Source organism: Centruroides sculpturatus, unplaced genomic scaffold (assembly GCF_000671375.1).
Source record: "Centruroides sculpturatus isolate CEXI.00-Female unplaced genomic scaffold, Cexi_2.0 scaffold1283, whole genome shotgun sequence".
Lineage (NCBI taxonomy): Eukaryota > Metazoa > Arthropoda > Arachnida > Scorpiones > Buthidae > Centruroides > Centruroides sculpturatus.
This window is the reverse complement of record NW_019385479.1, coordinates 25346-47373: the sequence shown is the minus strand read 5'-3', so window position 1 is coordinate 47373 and position 22028 is coordinate 25346. Positions and strand designations below refer to the sequence as shown.

The 22028-nt window shown below is 28.9% G+C and overlaps 1 protein-coding gene across 4 annotated transcripts in view; it reads right to left on the bottom strand.

Moving 5' to 3' along the window:
* Positions 1-22028, bottom strand: part of LOC111639355 (regulator of telomere elongation helicase 1 homolog) — a 50817-nt gene that overhangs the window by 15308 nt on the left and 13481 nt on the right. For 3 of the 4 annotated variants that reach the window (XR_002759052.1, XM_023385223.1, XM_023385224.1), the window contains exons 4-8: positions 16354-16575; positions 16055-16274; positions 9625-9819; positions 7672-7887; positions 2362-2462 (exon numbers count right to left, since the gene is read on the bottom strand). Coding sequence is in view for 3 of the 4 variants with exons in the window: in XM_023385223.1 (XP_023240991.1) it covers positions 2362-2462; positions 7672-7887; positions 9625-9819; positions 16055-16274; positions 16354-16575 (954 nt within the window). In the remaining variant the exon portion in view is untranslated. The remainder of the gene's footprint in view (positions 1-2361; positions 2463-7671; positions 7888-9624; positions 9820-16054; positions 16275-16353; positions 16576-22028) is intronic. The other variant, XM_023385226.1, reaches the window with a different exon arrangement.

The following is a 22028-nucleotide window of genomic DNA, read 5'->3' as shown; positions in this document are numbered from 1 at the left end:
TTTCGAATCTCAACGTCCCGGTGGATTTTTTCCCTCTCTTGGAGATCCAAGTACATAAAAAGGTATGGAACCCACTTTTGTGAACACTCTCTCAGCCCTTCGCGCTTTAGGGACTCAGAATTTCCCCTCGATAATAGTTACTGTACTGTCTATATAGATAGCTAATAAATCATTGTTTCCTTGTTAAATTGGTGTCCTCTTTTACTCGTATATCGTCTGTCACCTTACCGGCGGCACTCCTCCCTCCTACCCAAAAAGTTAGTCCTGTTCCCTCAGGATAAACTAAAAATTTAAGCCATCTCTGACAAGTGGGCAAGTTCCTCTGACTTGAAAGCTGATCCATGGAGGTACGACGTAGTCATACCCCCTCGGTTCTCACATTATTAAATACCTTTCACAAACGTAAAGAGTTAATAAAAATCTTTCAATTAAAAAAATCTCAGAACTTTTTAAATAGTTTTTACTATAGTACTNTTAGCTTTTTATATTTTAAATAAAGTTTTATGTATAATTAATATGATTTGTTCTATTGTATATTTCTAATAATTTTTTATTTTTTAATTTAAAATTATCAGCAAAATAATTTTGTTTTATATAGTTTTCAAATATAGTAAAACCTTGCTTTATAGGCACCTTGCTTATGTGACTACCCTTGAAATTCCCTTGTAAAACTGCATAAGTTTTAATATAAATTAAACTCCACCTTGGTGGCCACTTACTTGAGTAGCCAAGATAGGAGTGCCCTAAAGTATTTATTCCTGTTTACATAGCCAACAAAATAGGAAAATATCTATTCTGTTTGCCACATATTTCTAAATTCAATGTATTTTTTTAAAGCGCTTTAAATGAAACTAAGCTTTATTGCTATTGTCTTGGAACAGTTTGCTGAAATCCGTCCAACAAATGTTCAAATAAAGTAAATATTTATTTACACTTCAGAAATTAAATTTTTCTCCAGAATTTAGTAAGAACAAAGATAATTATATATTTAGTACAATCAGATTTTGTAAACATATAGGTACATAAATCAGTGATGATCAGTCCACATCACTGATAGTTTTTACTTTTCAGTCTACAGGAAGGAACTAAGGTAGGAGATAGATCTAAAGTGAAAAAAATCTAAGCATAAAAGTGGGCATCTTAAACAGAAGCAAAAAAATACATCAAGAACTAACAGATGCTAAACTGCCAAAAGTTACAAATCATTCAAAACATTCAACAAACAAAAATATTGATATTAATTATTAATAAATAAATAAAGTTATGTACTTACATCAAAAGGGATCATTTTTTGACTGATTACCATACTTTTCCTCTGTTATATATAACAGCCAGAAAAGTAAAAATATATTTTAAAAAAATTTAACAATACTTTATAAATTAACAGACAAATAAAATAAAATTGTGAAATTAAATAATAAAACATATCATTGATAACATGACATAACATGATTGCTATCTTTTCAGAGAACTGAAAAGATAGCAATCATGTTAAATCAAAATAAGGTAAAAATATGGAATAAAGTTATGACTATACAACTGATAAGAAAAAGAAAGAATGTAAAAAGCACAGAATGGTCTTAGATCTAAAAATTAAGCATAGTTATTAATTATAAAAATTTGGAAATTCACCCAACAGTATGGATATAACTGTTGAATTGAGTTTGATTTACACTGGACCTGAAGGATGCAAAAGTGAAGAGAGCAAACAGAGTAAACAAGACAAACAAAGCAAATTTCATTCACACTGCAAATAGTGATAAGTGTGGTCACAAGTTGTAGTTTCACACTTTTACCAACAGATGGCATCTTAAAAAATTCAATACATACTGCAGTTACCATGTTAACATTCTTTTTGATTACTGTTGTGTAGGCTTATCAAAATTAAATTATATATCAGTATTATTTTCAATATGAATCTTTTTAATTATTGGATGCAATTTTTGTCCCACTCTGAGTCAAGAGATGAAAATGTTTTTTTTATTGGCTTGTTCTTGCCAACACACCCTAGCTATTATGTACTCCCATTGGCTGACATAAATATGTTTAAAGCACTTTGTGAGATTACATATGCTCACATTTATTCATTAGCTCTCTTCACTTTGTTATGTTTTGTGTCCTTTGCATCCAGTGTAAATCCATGCTTTATAGGAAAGAAAAATGTAGAAGTAAGGATCATTAGAAATGTATGCAGAATTATGGAAAACTAAATAAATAAAATTCACAAAAGATATGATTAAAATAAACATATACATATAAAGCAATTAATGTTTTTATGATCCTGTAAAATTGATAATTTAAATTAATAGAAATTATCATATAATAAAGTTTCTAGTATGTTAAATAATTTTAGAAATATACCTCAACTCAGGAGAAAAACACCAGTAATACAATGTCCACCCTTTTTTTGGTGATTTCTTAAAAGTGGTAATATTTTGTGAATCATCTGGAGATAAGTAAACCTATATATATGTAATTAAAAGATTTGATGAAAATGTAGAAAAGTAATAAATTTTAATTTAAAAATCAGTTTTAGTGCTATATTATAATGCTATGCTAATATGTATCTTTTTAATAAAGTCTGAATTAAAAAAGGTTCTTAAAGAGAAATAATAGAAATGATGAAATAAAAATAATTCAGATATCTCAAGTTAATAAATCAATCAGAATATAAGAGATCCAGAAAAAAAAAGTGTTTTTCACTTTTAAATAAATTTCATCAACCTTTGATTATATATGTGAAGTTTTATAGCATGAATGTTCATTAAGAGCCTGAAAGACAACACTGTATATTTTATCAAAAACAAAAATAATTTCTAAAAATATTGTTATTTTACAATAAAAATATATATTTAATTCACGCAGATAATCTCTGATTATGTGTGTTTAAGTCTCAAATTTCTCCCTTTTTCTGTATGTTAATCCATCTTCTAATTGGTATTATTGGATGCTCTTGTGTGAACTTTGTCTTGTGTGAATCTTTAAAGGATGATAAATTTCTAGTAATATCATTTTCCTTATAATGACTCAGAGACTGGTAAAGATTGTAAATAAAATAAGAAGCAAATCTTATATAACTTCAGCATAAATTTTGAACTCAATAAAAATACAGGTATACCTCGCCTTACGTCGGTAATTGGTTCCAGGAGAACGACGTAAGTCGAATTTACTTGTCTCCGAATCTACTTGTCACTAGGCTAAACCATAAATTTCCATTCCCGGTTCTGTATTTTATTTATTAATGCATTTTTAATAATATATGGTTAATAAAAATCTATTTTAAGCTTACAAACAAATAAATTTTAGTTTTTAATATAGTACAGAAAAAAGTATTCTAAATTTACGAATGCATGTACTGTAAATACAGAACATACTCGTATATATTTTAATATGATTTTATGTGCTTTAAACGTTTTTCTAGTGATATTACGACTTCAATATTTGTGGCGGACAGACGTAAAGTCGAATAAAATGACTTAAACTTGATTTTTATTTTTCCATATACTTTTTTGACAAACGACGTATAATCGGGAACGACGTAACTCGAAACGACGTAAGTCGAGGTATGCCTGTATAAAAAATGTATGCATTTCCTATTTAATTTAATTTAAAATGTTCTTTGTTCTCTTCATATAAATTTTTGTTGTTCCAACTGAAGACCTATATTAGTAGGTTAAAAATGTTTTGGTCTATTAAAAGATATTGCTGGGATTATATAAGGTGTGCCTCTTATTTTATGACTCGGAGAATTTATTTTACTGGTGATTTTAGCGCACAGTTCTCTACAATGAACAATAGTTAAGCAATCAACTCTCAAACCCATTTTGTTAGATATTGAAGCACATGTGCAACTTTCTTAGTAAAACAACAAAAAACTCATTCCTCTGTTTATTAAAGGCAGTTCTTATTTATCACTTTCTTACACTGTATGTTGTAGGGCAATCACTGCCACCAAAAACTACACCAGTCAACCTTGAATATTCTCCATGGACTTGACGCATCCCAGACTGCTCTTGAAACACTAAGTATACCATACATATTATCAAAGCACAAAACTTCTCCTATTTGATTTTTTTCAAGATTTTTATCATATTACTGCTAAAACTGGTAGTTGAATACATCATTCATTGCCATCAAGTTTTAAGATCAGTTTGTAGTCCAACAGCATTGTAGAGTTTCAAGGTCACTAGCTGTCAAGTGGAGTTGACAAGAGTATAATTCAATTTATAGTCAAACTCTGGCCAGTGGCTAACTTGATACAGTGTAATGCTGATATCAATTGTTGAAGATGAACATCAATCAACTTTGGAGTTGTGACACTATACCAAAAGTATGCACTATAGTTTGATGTCTAGCAAAGCAGAGGAATGACTGTTATGGAACTCTGCCATCAAAACATCATGCTGCCTTTAGACAGTAAAATGACCTTAGTATTTTCAGAATGGGAACCACATTGAGTAGCTTCTTCTAAACCACTAGGGTCTCTATATAACAAACACAAGTGTCTTGTACAAATAAAATCTTCATTGTTTGCAAAGGCAAATGTGTGTGTCGAGTTTTGGTATTATTTTTTTGTAATGGAAATGTCCTGAAATGTCATTATATTAGATCTAGTTGCATTTGGATTGTTAAATATATCTCTGGACAGAGCTGAATAGAGATACTCTATGATCAACTAGTACATATTAATTATTATATATATGTAGACAAATCACCTCAATGGTGATCACACTGCTAATATTTAATGTTGAATGCTCAAAGAATTATTTATAAAACTATTTTATCTCTGAAGATGAGTAAATAAAACATGAAACATGTGAGCACACCTAATCATGAAATTTTGCTGTCATCATATATTATTCATTTTGTTCAAATAATTTACATTGAGAGCAGAAATAAATTTAATATTTAGAATACAATAGAGTGTCGTTTATCCGAATCAATTGGGGACTGGGGTTGTTCGGATAACCAATTATGTATGAAAAAATATATTAATTTATCCTATGTTGAAATTTTTCTCCGTTGCGTGTCGCTTTGCGTTGAATTTTCATCGATGTTAAGCCTAACAAAGACTATTGTATCGTTAAAAATTATTTTTTTATTTTGTACAAACAAAATAAATATATTGAAAAATATAAAAACAATAAAAAATTATATTTCAGAAGTTAATTTAGTATCAAAAACGTAAAATATTTGAGTAGCCAAAGATTACAGCGCCACAGCACTGGCAAAAATTTAAATTTGTCAACTGGAATTCCTTCGGATAACCGACCTTCAGATAAACGACGCTCTACTGTAATATAACTCATAATTTTCAAAACTTTTCTTTTAATTTTTTATTTCAGATGATTTCATTTTATTTTCAATAATGATCTTTATTTCTTCAGAATAATAAGCTTTTCTTTAATTGAAAAATTTGGTTTTTACTAAGAATTACTGTGTGTATTTTTGTATCTGGTAACAAGTATTCACTAAATATTAAAAGAAATGGCAGAATAAGATAAAATGAAAAATAACTTCAAAAAAAAAATCATCAGCTAGAACTGGCAAGTGTGATATTTTGATTAAACATAATCATAGATAATGCAGACAAACATCAGTAAGAAATTCAGATTTAGTTCAAGACAAAAAAACATTCACTCTTTTTTTAAATGTCCAACTGTCAACTCTTTATTGACTAAGAACTTATGATTGATCAAATGGAAAATTCCATTTTCATACAGTTTCAAAATTAAAAATTTATTTATTTCAATTAATTTTTTATCTGTTATATAAATTTTAAAGATAATGCCTAAAGGACAATAAATCACCTTCCCTTGAAAAAACATCATAATATATGAAAATTAATTACATGAAAGCAAAGAGAATTAAAATTGTAAAAAATAAATAGCAAACAATATAAATAATAACTGGAATAAAACAGTAATTATGAACTAATATAAATAATCTTACACTGTTACTTTACTCATCAATAACTTTAAAATATATTTCATTTAATTCTGACATGAAACAATTTAACACACACAAAGAGAGACAAGATAAGAACACAATTTATGATAAAAAATTATTACTAAATTAACTCACTAACTTAAGTATCAATATCCAAATATTTTTGAGCAACAAAGTCCATCAGGAGAACAACAACAAACTAATTTGACTAAAAACTCATCTAATTACTTCATCCTTCAAACTGCTTTTGTACAAAGAGAGTATAAAAGGTAAAGTAATGGCAAAGACTCAGAGCATTTGCCGACTGCTTGGAAATGACTCTTAATTAATGAAACTTGATTAATGAACTTGGAAATGAGAAATTAATTAATAAGTGCACTTTGTTCCCTATTGAGGTTTTGAGCTTTATGAAAAACTGGGATAGGTAACATTTAGAGGATAAATCATTTGCATATGGTTATTTTACTTGAGAGTGATGTTTTGTTATAGCTATGTTTGTTGATAACATTTTACAATTTATATCAAGAAATTTAGAAAATAATGTTACCATTCTATCATACATACAACTAGTATTTTTTCCTAGTAGGAGTAGAATAATTAGCAGATGAAGCATCAACAGTTTTAGGTAGATAATCATTCACATTTATGTAAACAGCTATAGAAAGCATTGTAATCAAGCTAGTTCATTGTTGCTGTCCTGATGTTAAGCTTGCTTGCCCAAAAGTACTTGGAAAAATAATACAGTAAACTGGAAGTAGTTTGGATTTCTTATTTTCTGGACACACACTAAATGTATATTCAAAATATAAAAGAAACAATAAAAAGTGAAAAAATGATATTTTATGTAATACACCATGTTCCAGCAGTCACACAGGAATGAGATTCATGTAATTCATATGCCACAGAAACCAAAAATAAAGCAACTGTGCACTGAACTACAGTCTTCCAAATTCAAAACCCATTCCAAAAATAGCCTGTTTTTTGGAAGCCAGATATTTGGTCTGGTACTTACATGATTTAAGTTAGTGAGTTCTAATAAAGCAGAGTTAATAATTAAGTTATAAAATTCACTGTTTCATAACTTAATTAAAAAAAGAAAAAATGTAGGATAGATTTTAAAGAAACTGAACAGCAAAATTTTCACACAATATTTTTCTGACTAGATAAATCTGATTACTCTATTTTATGTTTATTAGTTGATCAAAAAAGATGACTTCAAGGTCATTGTTTGGCAATATTATCAATATCAAATACTATTATAATTAATTAAAAACAGAAAGAATTGTGGATAAGGGAAAGTAGTATTTTATTAGTATTGATTTTTAAACTAAATGCTTGAAACAAATTGAATAAGCAAAATAGATCAGATTGCATTGTATTAGGCTCACTACCGTATTCTAATTAATTAATAACAAACAAGTATATATAAATTAATTACAGTTATTATTGTTAATCTGTTAACTATACAGTTTTAAATTATATATGATTCTAGTGTCATGATAAGATTTGTTAATTTTTTGATAATTATAAAAATAAACACTAAATATTTTTGTTTTAAAATATTCAGGACATGAGAAAAAAGTTAATATTCTTAAATCTAATTTTCAAAATCAATTATCATTGAAATATATAATCAGAATATATTGTACATATAATTTTTTAAAATAAAATAAAAAGTTAAAATAAAATTTGTATACTTAAAGAAAAAAATTTAAATCTTACTCTATATTTTTCATTAAAACTTTTCACTAAACTTTGATTAAGAACAGCTGAGTTTGAAAACATGATTCTTATCAAATCTGAAAAACATTGAAGTCCAGCTCCTTTTGTTACCCATGATGAAGTTGCTATTTCCATGGTCAAATGAAGGATAATTTTATCCAGTAAATCTAAGACAACTTCTTTTTTCTGTGCAGTTAAACCAACACTTGCAAAAAGCTTAAATAAATTAAATATTAATAAGTATAAATGTTAAGAGATTAAATGTAATACTAAAATAAAAAATAATGACATTTTTATTTTATGTCTTATTCTTTAATTAGAAAAAAATGAAATCATTAATATAAAAATAGTGAATATTCAAAAAACAGTTCAGTTTACTTTTTGAGAATACCTACCATATTTTGCCATGTGTAATGTACAGTACACTCATGTTTTTGGCCCAAACTTTCAGAAAAAATCTTTTGCTTTAATTTTTTAATTAAAATTTTTATTTGTTTACATTTAGGTATTTTGTTTTTTGTATTATAATGGAATTTTAGCATTTATTTTTTAATATATGGTACAAGAAACTTCATGTAACAAATTATTACAAAACACAAGAACAGATACAAGGTAAAAAAATTTTAGATACTGGTAACAAATTTACATTTACATATCATCAAAGGCTAAAAACTCTTTGTCACTGTCATTATTGATTTCTGGAGTTACTTTTTTAACTCATAAGCATAAATAAAACAATTAAAAACATTTATATTGATACAGAATTAGTACTACCCATGTATAATGTACATTCTTATTTTTCCCTCACAAAATACAGTATGTTACAATTTTTCATAAATTTAAACAAAATATAGTTTAAGGACTTCTGCAATCATCAAAAAATTGTTATATCAGAATCATAAAACTATTTTTGATATTTTTTAGATTGGTAACATAAATTTCAAATTTAACATTTCTTTAGAAGTCCAAATTTTTTCCCATAAACTTTTTTACTTTTTTATGTTCTCTAAACATGCTCCCATTAAGAAAACTACTATTTTTCTTCAATGTCTTATAATAAAAATAGAAAAGACAAGAAATTTCAAGTGAGAGCATTTAGTAATTTTAGATCAGATTTTCCTATATGATTTTGTATGTGCTCTCATAATATTTAATTAGCTTTTTATATTTTAAATAAAGTTTTATGTATAATTAATATGATTTGTTCTATTGTATATTTCTAATAATTTTTTATTTTTTAATTTAAAATTATCAGCAAAATAATTTTGTTTTATATAGTTTTCAAATATAGTAAAACCTTGCTTTATAGGCACCTTGCTTATGTGACTACCCTTGAAATTCCCTTGTAAAACTGCATAAGTTTTAATATAAATTAAACTCCACCTTGGTGGCCACTTACTTGAGTAGCCAAGATAGGAGTGCCCTAAAGTATTTATTCCTGTTTACATAGCCAACAAAATAGGAAAATATCTATTCTGTTTGCCACATATTTCTAAATTCAATGTATTTTTTTAAAGCGCTTTAAATGAAACTAAGCTTTATTGCTATTGTCTTGGAACAGTTTGCTGAAATCCGTCCAACAAATGTTCAAATAAAGTAAATATTTATTTACACTTCAGAAATTAAATTTTTCTCCAGAATTTAGTAAGAACAAAGATAATTATATATTTAGTACAATCAGATTTTGTAAACATATAGGTACATAAATCAGTGATGATCAGTCCACATCACTGATAGTTTTTACTTTTCAGTCTACAGGAAGGAACTAAGGTAGGAGATAGATCTAAAGTGAAAAAAATCTAAGCATAAAAGTGGGCATCTTAAACAGAAGCAAAAAAATACATCAAGAACTAACAGATGCTAAACTGCCAAAAGTTACAAATCATTCAAAACATTCAACAAACAAAAATATTGATATTAATTATTAATAAATAAATAAAGTTATGTACTTACATCAAATACAAAACTTGCTGGTTTTGCACTACCTTCTGTTAAATTACTGATTTCTTTGTCTAATTTCTCTTCTAATTCACAAAACATTACTTTTAAAATAGAAAGATCTGAGAGAGTAAATTCTGTATTCTCCGAATTAGAATTAAATTGCCCAACAATTTCTCTATCTTTAATATATTCAATTGCTTGTGTGATCTAAAATATAAAATCAGATAACATTAATATTATGCATTATCTATATTAAATATAGATTTACAATAAAGTAAATTAGTATTATTATTTAAAAATGTTTTCAGCATTTTTAGGTCAACTTCAGTTACAGAAATTCTTAGTAACAAAATATCAAATGTTATAGAATCACACAACAGTTTACATCCAAATTAATATACAGAGCATCATGTAATTAGTGATATAAGCAGGAAGATTGTGATTCTACATGAAATACTAAATTGAAAATATAGAATAAAATTATTTCATATGAGGCTTTGTTTCTGAGAAAAATGGCTTTGAAAATTTATTGAGTATGCATGCACTTGATCAAGATTCAATGGATTTCATGCAGATTATGTCTAATAATGTTCAAGTTAACTAAAACAAGTCAAGTTACTAACATTCATGTTAACTTGTTGAATGTGAACTCCATAACAAAGAAATGGTTCAAAACAACCATGCTCTTCAAGAGTTTGTTCTGCTCTCTGAATAACTTGATTAGGTTATTGGTCTTTGTAATAATTAGCTGCAGCAGAAACATTGCTGTCACATGCACCAAATGCATAAATCACATCCATATACTCTCAATTTCTGTATGTAGTCATATTGGCACTATGATAAAAACTAAAAATTTGGTTTTGAAAAGCATAAGAGAAGAGTAAGAATGATACAAAAAAAAAAAACATAACATTGATATTACTTACAGATACATCAAGTAACACAGTAATGTTTTCAATACACTCAACAGTAAAAATAGCATACAGTGACATCTGTTGAGTTGATCTTGATGAAGTGCATGTGTATCCAATAAACTTTCAAAACCATTTTTCTTGGAAACAAAGTCTTCTACATAAAATTTTATTCTATGTTTTTGATTCAGTATTTTATGTATGTTCAACTAATGTACTATTTTCACACCTTCTTAATGAGAATTATCACTTAAAAATTAATAACTGTATAGTGTATTTATCTTACTTAAAATTATCCCATTTTAGTTAATTTTCTTCATTTATTTTTGGTTCATTTTCTTCTGTTGTTTTGTAATTAAGCTCTATTTAGATTCATTTTTAATGGTTTTTTAATACATATATTTATGTATTAATTTGAATTTAAACTGTTGTTCAATTTTATAACATTTGATATTCCATTACAAGAATTTCTATAATTGAAGCAAGTCAAAAAAAAAGAAAAAATATTTTTTACAAAAATTCCCATTGGTTTTTTGGGTAGTCAAATGCAAAGCATTTGACTACCCAAAAAACCAATGAGAATTTATATTTTTATAATATGATATCAAGAATTTTGAAATCTAAAGTGAATAGTATTAATTTACTTTTTCAGATTAATTTAAAATCACATCAAATATTTAAATAATAATAATGTTTATCAATCAAGCTAAATTTTAATTTTGTAAAGTTATTATGTCATTCTTTCACTATATTTTATATGATTCATCAAACCTATCAGAGAAACTTAATGAATTTTCGCTTTTCTTTCCTCATTTTTTGTTCCAGTTTAAAGAATAAAAAATGATTCTTCAAGTTTGATTGATATTGTACTGTAGAAAACTACTTACATAACATTTCATAGTGTTTTCAATACTATTATTCTAAAATGTGTTATATCTTTCTTTTTAACTGTTAAATGAACAAGGATAATATCAATGATAACACTTCAAACATTTAATAAGCAACATTTTTAACTATTAGAATGCCTTTTACATTTAAAATTATATTGAACAAAAAGATTAATTAAATATTTATAGAATTCAAAAACACAACTTTAAATAAGATTAAGCTAAATCTCAATTTTAACAGATTGATAGGTGAGAGAAAAGTCACACTTAGATGATAACCAAATCCATACGCTCTAAATGACATGATCTCAGTCTCTTATTATAGAAAACTTATTTCCAAGGGCATAAATATATAATTGTTCTAGAAATTTGAGGGGTAGGTTAGATTTATCTTCCAAAAGTAGAACTGATTGTTTGTCCAAGGCCCATTGCATTAATGATATAAGATTGGGATCACAATGAAGTCTTGTGAAAAGTTAAAAAATGTTCACTCAGCTTTTTATTGATTAATCTGAAGGTAGAAGCTATATAATAAGTCATTTTTGCAATTAAATAATTTTACCAAATATATTTCCATTTTGCCTTTACTCTTTATGGCATCTTTATCCAAATAAAAAAAGATTAATCATACTAGGCTGTCTTTGAATTATTAAAAAAAATTTTTTTTCTTGGAATTTCGTCAGATGATGATATTTTTTAGTTAATTGAAGACACAGACTGTCCAAAAATGACCAATGTCCAAAAATTCCAAGATTAAAAGTTTGCAAAGATTTGTCACCAGGAGAAGCCATAGAAATCTACATATACCAGTGCATTTCTTCAGTAGATATAAAGGCCGAAAATCCCTGAGTGGAAAGGATGAAGAACATGAATATGGCTGTAAGACCCATGAACTCTTAGTTGAAATTTTATAATTTTAATTAGATATTTTTTTGTGCTTTTTAAAGGAATGTTTGTAAACTTGACAGCCAAGTAGCCTAAAAAAAGAAGGTCAGGTCGTCAATAAGTTTGTTCTGGAACACGTGAAGTGAATAAATAATGTCTATCAAAAATTTTTTTGGACAGTCTGTGTCTTCAATTAACTATTAAAAAATTATTTTTATGTCCTTAATAAAGAGTTTTGTAGTGTAAGCTAACTCTCTACTTAAAATTACACAGTTTTTGTTAATCTTTTGATTTTTTGAGCAACTTAGGAATATTGTGCACATGAAATCTATTATGCTCTAACCCAAATGGACCTCAAACAAAAAAGCAAAGTATTATGGAACAAAATTGTTTTTGAAAGAAAGCATGGAAGAAATCATTATAATAGCAAATAAATAAATAAGTAATTTGGAAAGATTTATGAGAAGAAATAAAGCAAATTGCTACCAGCCATGGAAATGACTGTGCAAGAAGGAAAGAATAGATAAAATGATGATAGTACAGTAAGACCCCACTTAACCCGGGGAATGCATTCCCAGACAAGGTACTAAGCAAAACAGTGTCAATTTAAATGAGGTCATTTTCACATAGAGTAAATAGGGATAGGGAAACACGCAACCGAAAATTTAAAAAAAATTTACTTTCATTTTAAGTTATTTTTATATTAATTTGCATAATAATATATGTTAAATAACACATAAATATATGCACACAGAAATGTAAAGTTCATTTTTTGTGATGAAGATCCTGACTTTTTGAAATTCTTGTTCTTTTGCAATAAAGTCACATAGTTTCATTTGTCGCTTTTTTCTTTCCTTAAGCAAATGTCGGTAGCAGAAGATTGCATCCAAAACGCCTTGGTTTGCTTTTGCCCTCCTTTCAAAATCTGGATCATTTGCTACAATTTGATCAGCAATTTCAGTTATCATTATCAAACTTTTATTACGGAAATCTGTAGAGAAATTCTTTGGGTTCTTCATTTTTAGAATCTCTATTTTCCAGTTCTACATGAATTCCTTGTTCTGCCAGTTCTTGAAAGTCGTCGTTGGTAAGGCTCTCACCAGAAACCTGCAGTAACTCCTCAATACCCTGCTCATCTACATCTCCTAGTCCTGCTGTATCAATTAGGTTGACAATTTGATCAATCTAACAATACAGCAATAGGCTCTTCTCATTGAGAATTCTTCGATAACTTCAGCCATAACTTCTTCCAAACTCCGTTCATGCATTTATCAGCTAATTCTTGCCAAGCAAAGTTGATATTGCCTATGACATCCATGATGTTATATTTTTTCCAAAACTGCACCAAAGAAACAGATTTAAGGAAAGTACGCTATGACAAATAGCCATCTTTTTTAGAAATATTTAGTAAGGAAGAAAACAATTTTTTGAATTTTCATAAAAACCTCTGAGGTTATTTGAAGGAAGATTTCTGAAATTTTGCAATAGTTTCTTTCATGCTGAGAGAAAAGTTCTTAATGATACATTTTTAGTTTTTGATTTATTTATTACAAAGTACATAATTTTGCATTTTTATCATTTCTGAATAACCGAATAACAATGTTATTCCAAACTTTATCAGTTGCATTTATGTTGTCAATAATATAGCATCAACAAAAATAATAAACAACAACAACAAAACATGGAACTAGTAATAATATAAAGATATAAAATCATTGAAGATCTATCTATAGACATTGAAATCTAAATACCAATACTGTATCAAAAATAAAGTAAATGTATTCTCATTAATGAAAGTATAATGTTGTTCTAATTCTCAGGAAAAGTTTATTTTCAAATCTTCTGATTTTAATTTCAGAGTGATTTTTAAGAATAAAAGAAACAAGTTCTAGTTATAAAAATTTGATAAAATATCTTAATTTGATCTTTACCCTTTCAAAATAAAATTTATAGAAAATATATTTTAACAGATTTTCATTTACATTAAACAATATTATATTAATAGACAGCGGACATATAGGCCCTTAAAAGTGGCGTTTTAGGCACTTAAAATAAGCTCTTAAATTGCGTCGTTTAGGCTTTATAAACAAAAAATAGGCATTCAAAATTTGCACAATGAACAATTAATGTACTTATTAGGACAATGAATTTTTTATTTAACATATGTATTCCAAACAAAAATGCACGTATTCAGAATGATGAAAAAACAAAAGTAGACAAACAATTATCTTTACATTTTTTATTCGCTCTGTTTCCCATAGCTTCATAATATATTACAAGCACTTTTTCCAAATTTTCAACGGAAAAGTTGCAACATTTGTCACTGAGAATTAATTTATATGCAGAGAAAGAGCATATAATCCGTTATATTCAGTAGATGTGGAACACATCTACTGAAGATAATGGGATTATATTTCAACCTTGAAAGAAGATGAACTGGGAATTCACTTTTGCTCTTCTTTCTTGCCAAAATATCAGCCACAATAAACAAGCACTTTAATCCAAGTCTCTTTTGAAGCACTGCTTTCAACTCTTTCTTCACTTTTTTTGCTGTAGTGCCACATGCATCACAAAGTTTCTGGTTTGCTCTGTTGAGAAGATCAATTTGTTCATATATAGGTTTCCCACTACTTTCAAGTGCAGTAATAGTATCTTCAATGAATGTGAAATAACACTTGATGTACTGTACATCAACTTGTTCTGAACATAAATATCATTCAAAATTTTCTTGGCTTTAGTTACACAAACTGTATTGTCTGCTAAAGTGGCCAGAAGTTTTTTGATATCAAAGAAATGTTCACTGTAGTAGTTAGTAAAAAATCTTAGTCATGTATATGCTAAGGGAAAAATAGGCATTTGCCTAAAACCCGCTGTCTAAAAATGACAAATAAGGCATCTCTAACGCTATATTTATTAAATAAAAGTATTTATTTTAAAATATTTCATATAGTTTTAATTTTATTACTATAAAATTGCATCAGGGGTGTAATTTATTTCTGTTATTATTGCATTCTAATTTTTTCTGCTCGGATATGCATCCACTGGGACTTAAATATAAGTAATCAATAATAATAAAAAACTGAATTTGTCTGATTGTATTTTCAGGAAAAAAATGAAACTTAAGCAGTTTAATTTAAGAATTAAAGTAAACCTTTGTGGAAAATAAAACGAAAAATTAATAAAAACTTTTAAAAAATATGAAAACAGACTAAACTTTGTGTTTTAGGCAAAAATAGGCAGCAACGTCAAAATAAGCATGTTTAGGCATTATAAAATACCATTGTTTTGGTCTAAATGTTCATGAAAAGTGTTTGTACGAAATCTTAGCCAAGTAATGCAAAGGAAAAAATAGGCATTTGCCTAAAATCCACTGTCTATATATTAATAACATAAAAGTATTTAAAATAATAATTACTGAACATTAGATATCAAAAGACTAATTTTCTGAAATCTGTTTTTTGAAAAGTGTGTACCATAACAGACTTTTTTAAGAAAAATCAGCTTTCTCTGGAAAAAAAGTCTTACAAATCATTTGCAGATATCTGATCAAATATCTGAAGGTGGAATTAAAACTGACATTTATAATATCTTAGCATAAATAGTTGCATCTAAAATAAATATTTGTATATTTTTGTGTACCCTTGTGTGTTTTGACCAATTTAAAAATATAAATAGTTTTAATTTTAGACAAAGTTAATTACACATTTACTTTTAATAAAGTTAAATAATAATTGATATTTTCTGCTTATAATTATCTACCTCAGTGATGCAACGTGCTAGATCTGAAGATCTTAACTGGAAAGACATGCTATCTTCACAAACATTTTCAATGTTATGTGCTTCATCAAATATAATAACATTTTTAGTAATTTCTATGCCATGAGTTCTTCTTGTTTTTGGATCAACCAAATAATTATAAGGAGTAAATATAATATCAGCTCTACTTTTTAGTGATTTTGCTGCATAATATGGGCAACATCTAAAAAATATTAAAATTATTATTTATTTAATTACTTGAAATTATAAATTACAACAATATTTGCTACTTTAATACTCACGTATTTTTCTTTCCTGCTACAATTAAGTCTTCTATATCAAGAATAGAATTATCCTGGTAATCTTTTGAAACAAGTTTGTTATCTAAATTAAGATTGAAAGGACAAGTATGATTTGTTACTTTGTTCTTACAGGAATTAAGTTTAGCTGAGTTGCTGTGTAATTTTGATACTTCTGGATGTAGACATAACTGATCACGTGAACCAAGAACAATTGCAGAAACACTATAAAAAAATTATGTGATAAATTAAAAATAACTCATTTAAATTTTAAACTGATACAAATAAGATTTCTTCATCAAATGTTAAAAAAAATTTATTTCTTAGGCTGCGTACACACTAGGTGTTTTTGGCCAAGCGTGCGTTTATAGATTTTTCTTAAAATGCGCACTTTGAGATATGTGCTGCCATGTTACTGTACATTCAATCGCACGTTTTCGGGTAGAGTGGACGTACGTTGGCCGAAATGGAGAATGATCATTTTGATACTGATCTATTTATTGATGAAATCTAAAAGAGACCAACCATCGTCAAAGGATTTTATAGATATTTTAAAGAATTAAAATACTTGGGTTTATTTTGTCTTAGTTTTGGATACATGTCGCAAACATTCCATGTGTCAGTCTATCTCGTAATATTGGGTACACCCAAAATTCTCTTTGCCTCTGCCATCGTCTTTTATAGCGACAATGGAGGAGGGACACACAAGCAATTACTTTCACATCCATTTCCAAACTGAGCCAGTGTGTATGCTCCACTAAACGCTCGTCTAACGCCGAGCTAACGCCTGGTGTGTACGCTGCTAATGCGCGTTTAACGAAACGCAAAACGCCTAGTGTGTACCCCACAGCCTTACAGTGTATATAAAATTACATTTTGTTCAAGCTAAATACAGTAGTGTCTGCTTATAACAAACCTGTACAGACCATCGAAACTGGTTCGTTATATCAGATAAGAAATAAAACATAGTCGTTTAACATGTCAAAGATAAAATGTAACAAATTATCACACAGGAAATCACCCATTAAAATATCAATATAAATGCACATGGTTACTTAAAAAATTCTATTTTTGTTTGTTGATTTTTGCAAGTTGCATAGCATTCTGTAATATACAGTTTCACCTCAGCAAAACTATTTAAAATATTTTGTAGAGTATTATGCATTTGTAAAAACTCTTGAATAACAACAGTTTTTTTTTTTTTTTGCAAAACTTCAGAAGTTGATATTATTGGAACATTGATACAGTCTGTGTATGTTGTATTGGCATCTTCATCCTCATTCATTTCATTATTTTTGGAAGACACTGAAGCTACGATGGATGATAATCCATCAGTAAAAAGTTCTCTACTAACAACACTCATCAATCCTGGCATATTCTTCAAAAACATGCACCCAATAACTGCAGTGGGAGCACATCTTGAACACTTGAACACTTTTTTGTTTCATCATTTGTAAGTTTACTTTTCAAAAGTTCATCGATTAGAATGTCATCATCTGAATCAAACTCTTCTCAATTAGTTTGTAGAAAGCCAGCAAGTTGAAAAAAGTTTGCTATTGTTTGCATTGATACATTTTGCCATGCCATAAGGACAAAGTTTATTGCATCCCGATGATTTATAGAAAATGATTCTTCACTGAAGTTATCATTTTTGAAAGGAGAATTCACCAATTATTTAAACTGTGTATAATCCCTTGATCTAAAGACTGTAGTTTTGAACTTTATATTGGGTGGCATGAACACTAATGTAATTCAATGTAAATTCTTGATGTTTGGATGCACCAGGCAGTTGCCAATCAATAATAAAATTTTTTGTTTCTTTTTCTCAGTTCTTCATTCCGTTCTCACAGTTTGCCACAGAAAATGTCAGGTTATCCAAGCTCTTCGGTTAGATTTGTAGTTTACTGGTAGCAGTTGATTTTTGAAACATCTTGGATTTTTCAATTTACCAATTACTAACAATTTTTTTTCCATTCCCATAAGATTTGCTGCTAGAAGAATAGTAATTCTTTCTTTATATAATATTCCTCCTGCACAGCTTTCTGTTTTGAATTTTAGTATCCTATTTAGTGTAAGCTTATAAAAAAAAAAAAAAAGACATGTTTCATCTGTGTTAAAGGTATCACAATCTTGGAAATTTTCTCTAATTTTAGGGCCACTTATTTTGCAACTAGTCTTCTACCATGTCCTTGCTTAATGCAATACAATGTCTTTTTTTTAAATCTCTTGATCCAACTTCTACTGCATTTAAACTCAGTACTCTTTTCTCTTTTCCAATTTGCTTCCTAACTTCTGCTTTTGACTGCAATATAGCACCACTAATAGTCATGTTCTTAAGTTTCTGTTGAGAAAACTATTTTAACAATACTTGATCTAATTCAACATGCACTGACTTCCTAAGCTTTTTAGCATTCAAATTATCACATTCAAAGCTAAAGAGTATTTTGTCATTTTTTTTCCAAATGGTAGCAACTATCAATTTGGTTACATTCATTTCTTTACATAATTCGCTTTTCTTTACACTGCTTTTCAACCTTTGAATAATTTCATATTTAGTCTGTAACATAAAAGACTTATGTTTCTGCTTAAACTGATTAGTGCTTACAGTCATCATATTTCACAAGAATGTATGCACAGTACTTTATAATTCTGATTTAGTGAACAAACAGCAAGAGTTACATAAGAGTTACAAAATTACATACAGTTCATTATTCTTTATAACCAACATCAGTAAACAGAATTTTTCTAACCAATAACAGCATAAATTATAAATTTTGTGATGGTTTGATTTTGAAATTCAAATTTGAAATACTGTATTTACAGTTGAAATTTTCTAGTCAATAAAAAGCATACTTTCAATTTCCAAATGTTAAATGAGCAGGAAATGGTACAAAATCATTTAACTGTTAATAACGGATCAGAAATAACATTTAAAATTTAAATTACAGCACTAACAAATGAAAATCTTGACAGTGTAAATTTCTAAGTTCATTGTTAATGGGTCAGTAGATGAACCTCAGAAAATATCTTAATGAAGTAAGAAAACTGGTACAGTTCAGAGTTTAAAAATTTAAATTTGTGATAAAAAATTAGGTAAATAAATGTGTGCATTGAAATTAGTTACAGTAGTTAAAAGCAAAAATACCCAAAATTAAGCAACATTTCTCATATTAGGTCATTTTAGATCATGACTTCTTACATTTTGTTTAAACCCTTTCATGTCACTCACATTATGTTATGGGAAAAAGTTTTTATTTAAAAACCCTAGTAATAACTCAAGGGTATTCTTTATACTCATAATTTGTTATAAGCAATAACTTTCATTTTTTTTAAATCCAAATATTGTTCATTATATATGGAAGTCCTTTATATACAAGTTCATTGTAACCAAAAAAAATAACATCATTCTTATGGGTGAAACACCCATAAGAATGATGTTATTCATACTTTTAAAATTGGTTCATTACACCTGAAAGTTCACTATAAGTGAACACTACTGCATATATTTTATTTAAGCTTGACTTAACATGTCTTATTATACCTCTCTATATTCAGAGATAAGATAAATTAAGCATTTTAAAAAATTCTAAATTTCTTAGCAAGAGTAATAAAAATATAAATAAAATAAATTTTAATGAAAAACATATTTAATTGAAGTCAAATGTAGGTAGAGATAGTGTACAAATCCTACTTAGTTAATTATTACATGTAATTATATACTTTGTATATACACCATGTCATGGTAACAGTTTAAGTCAGAAGCTAAATGCCACAAATGGATGTAAGTGCATAGTTGTATCAGTTGGCACAATGAATGCCCAGTGACCTGTGTGGTTATACATCCTAAATCAGTGATTCCCAAAGTGGGTGCTACTGCCCCCCTGTGGATAGCAAGTACCACTCACTACCTTGGCCTTACAAGTCTTAGCTGGGCTTCTTCCCCTACACAGAAGAGCAAAGGAAGAAATGTGGAAATGGAGGTAGTACAGTGACTGCAATTCAAAGGATCCTAACAACAATCTCTCTGACTATATTAATTAATATTGGGATGTTTACCAGCTTAGATCACAGGCTGTTAAAATGGCTGACACAGAGGGAGGATTTAGTAGGTGATAATATCCCTACTCATTCCAGCCATTTTAGCTATATGGCTTTGCTGGGTATCACGAGGGTCCTATCCTTTCCATTTATATCTTTATGAACAGTTCTAAGTGTGGTGACCAGGTTTGTCATCATTGAAAGTAGGACCAACAAGTGTCTGTACTGGGATAGTTATCAGCTTGCAGGCCACTGCACTGTCACCCAGGTATAGCTTTTTGGTATTCTACAGGCAACTACTTATATCAACAGGAAGATGGTAAATCACCACATTAAGATCTGTTCTGATAGCCAAACAGCTATCACGCAAATCAGCTGTCAAAAAGATTTTGACAGCTGATTTGCCTGATATTGCTAGACTCATTGGGTTGGAGGTTAATAGGAGTAAACTGAACTACATTGCCATCTCATGGGTCTGGGGACACTCAGGGGTAGAGGGGAATGAGTGGGCTGACACCCTGGCCAAGCAAGCAGCTACCTCTTCAGCAACTGCTACCTATAAAGCCCTGGTCACACTATGCGATTTCTAGCTGCGCAGGCGACTGCAACTGCGACGGCTGTTCCTGTTAACTAGTAATCACCCTTCAAAACCAGCATGACTGCAACCGCAACTAGAAACAAAAAGTTTGTTCTACTCGCGACGATTGCAAACACGCATCCAATTAACAAATGCCTTTGTGCCACATCATACAGTGACAACATTGAATATTAGTGTTGTAACGAATAGTATGTTCGGCCTCAGGCCGAATACTCGGCCAGGAGCGTGGCCGAATAGCCGAATATTCGGCAAAACTATTCGGCTTGATTAACGCACGTACGAAAATTGGCACGCAAACCGCATTATGGCAAAGACCCTGCTCTCTATTGGCCCACTGTCACTACACTTCGCCAATCGCATTAATTCTTGACAGTTCAGACAAGAGCGTCATGGCAGTATGTGATAAGTGATAATATTAAATGTGAATAACAATGAAATGACCTACATGTGTAAATAACGGAAGAACAGAGAAGGACTGCAAAATGAAAATAAATATGAAATTGAGTTGATAACATAATCGAACAAGTCGATTATGTTACTTGAGTAACATAAGATTATGGTACGATTATGTTATTGAGTTGATAACATAATCGAACAAGTCGATTATGTTATCAACTCAATAAACTGCCTAGAACAAGTCAAGGCAGCTTATTGGCACGAAATTCGCAGCTGTGAATGTCAAACAATTGTTGTCATAGACTTCGGAAAGCTAAATGCTTGTAATGAAAGTCACTTAGCATGCACGGGCGAAAGCCTGGGGTCGTTCGGGCTACCAAGCTGTTTCAAATCTGTGAAATCATAACTGTGACTTATATCGATGTCTTATCTGTCTCTTTTCTCTGTTATCACCAGGCACGTAATTGTAAAATGGAAAATCGACGACAGAAAAGTGGTGAATCGAAAGTATCGTGAGGGCGTATTATGGTGTATGCATAGGCATACATGGACTAGAGCGATAGAGGAAAGAGAAAGGGAAGAACAAAGACGAGCGCTTAAAAAGAAGGATAGGCAGGGTCAGACCCTCAGATGTGCGACGATTCTC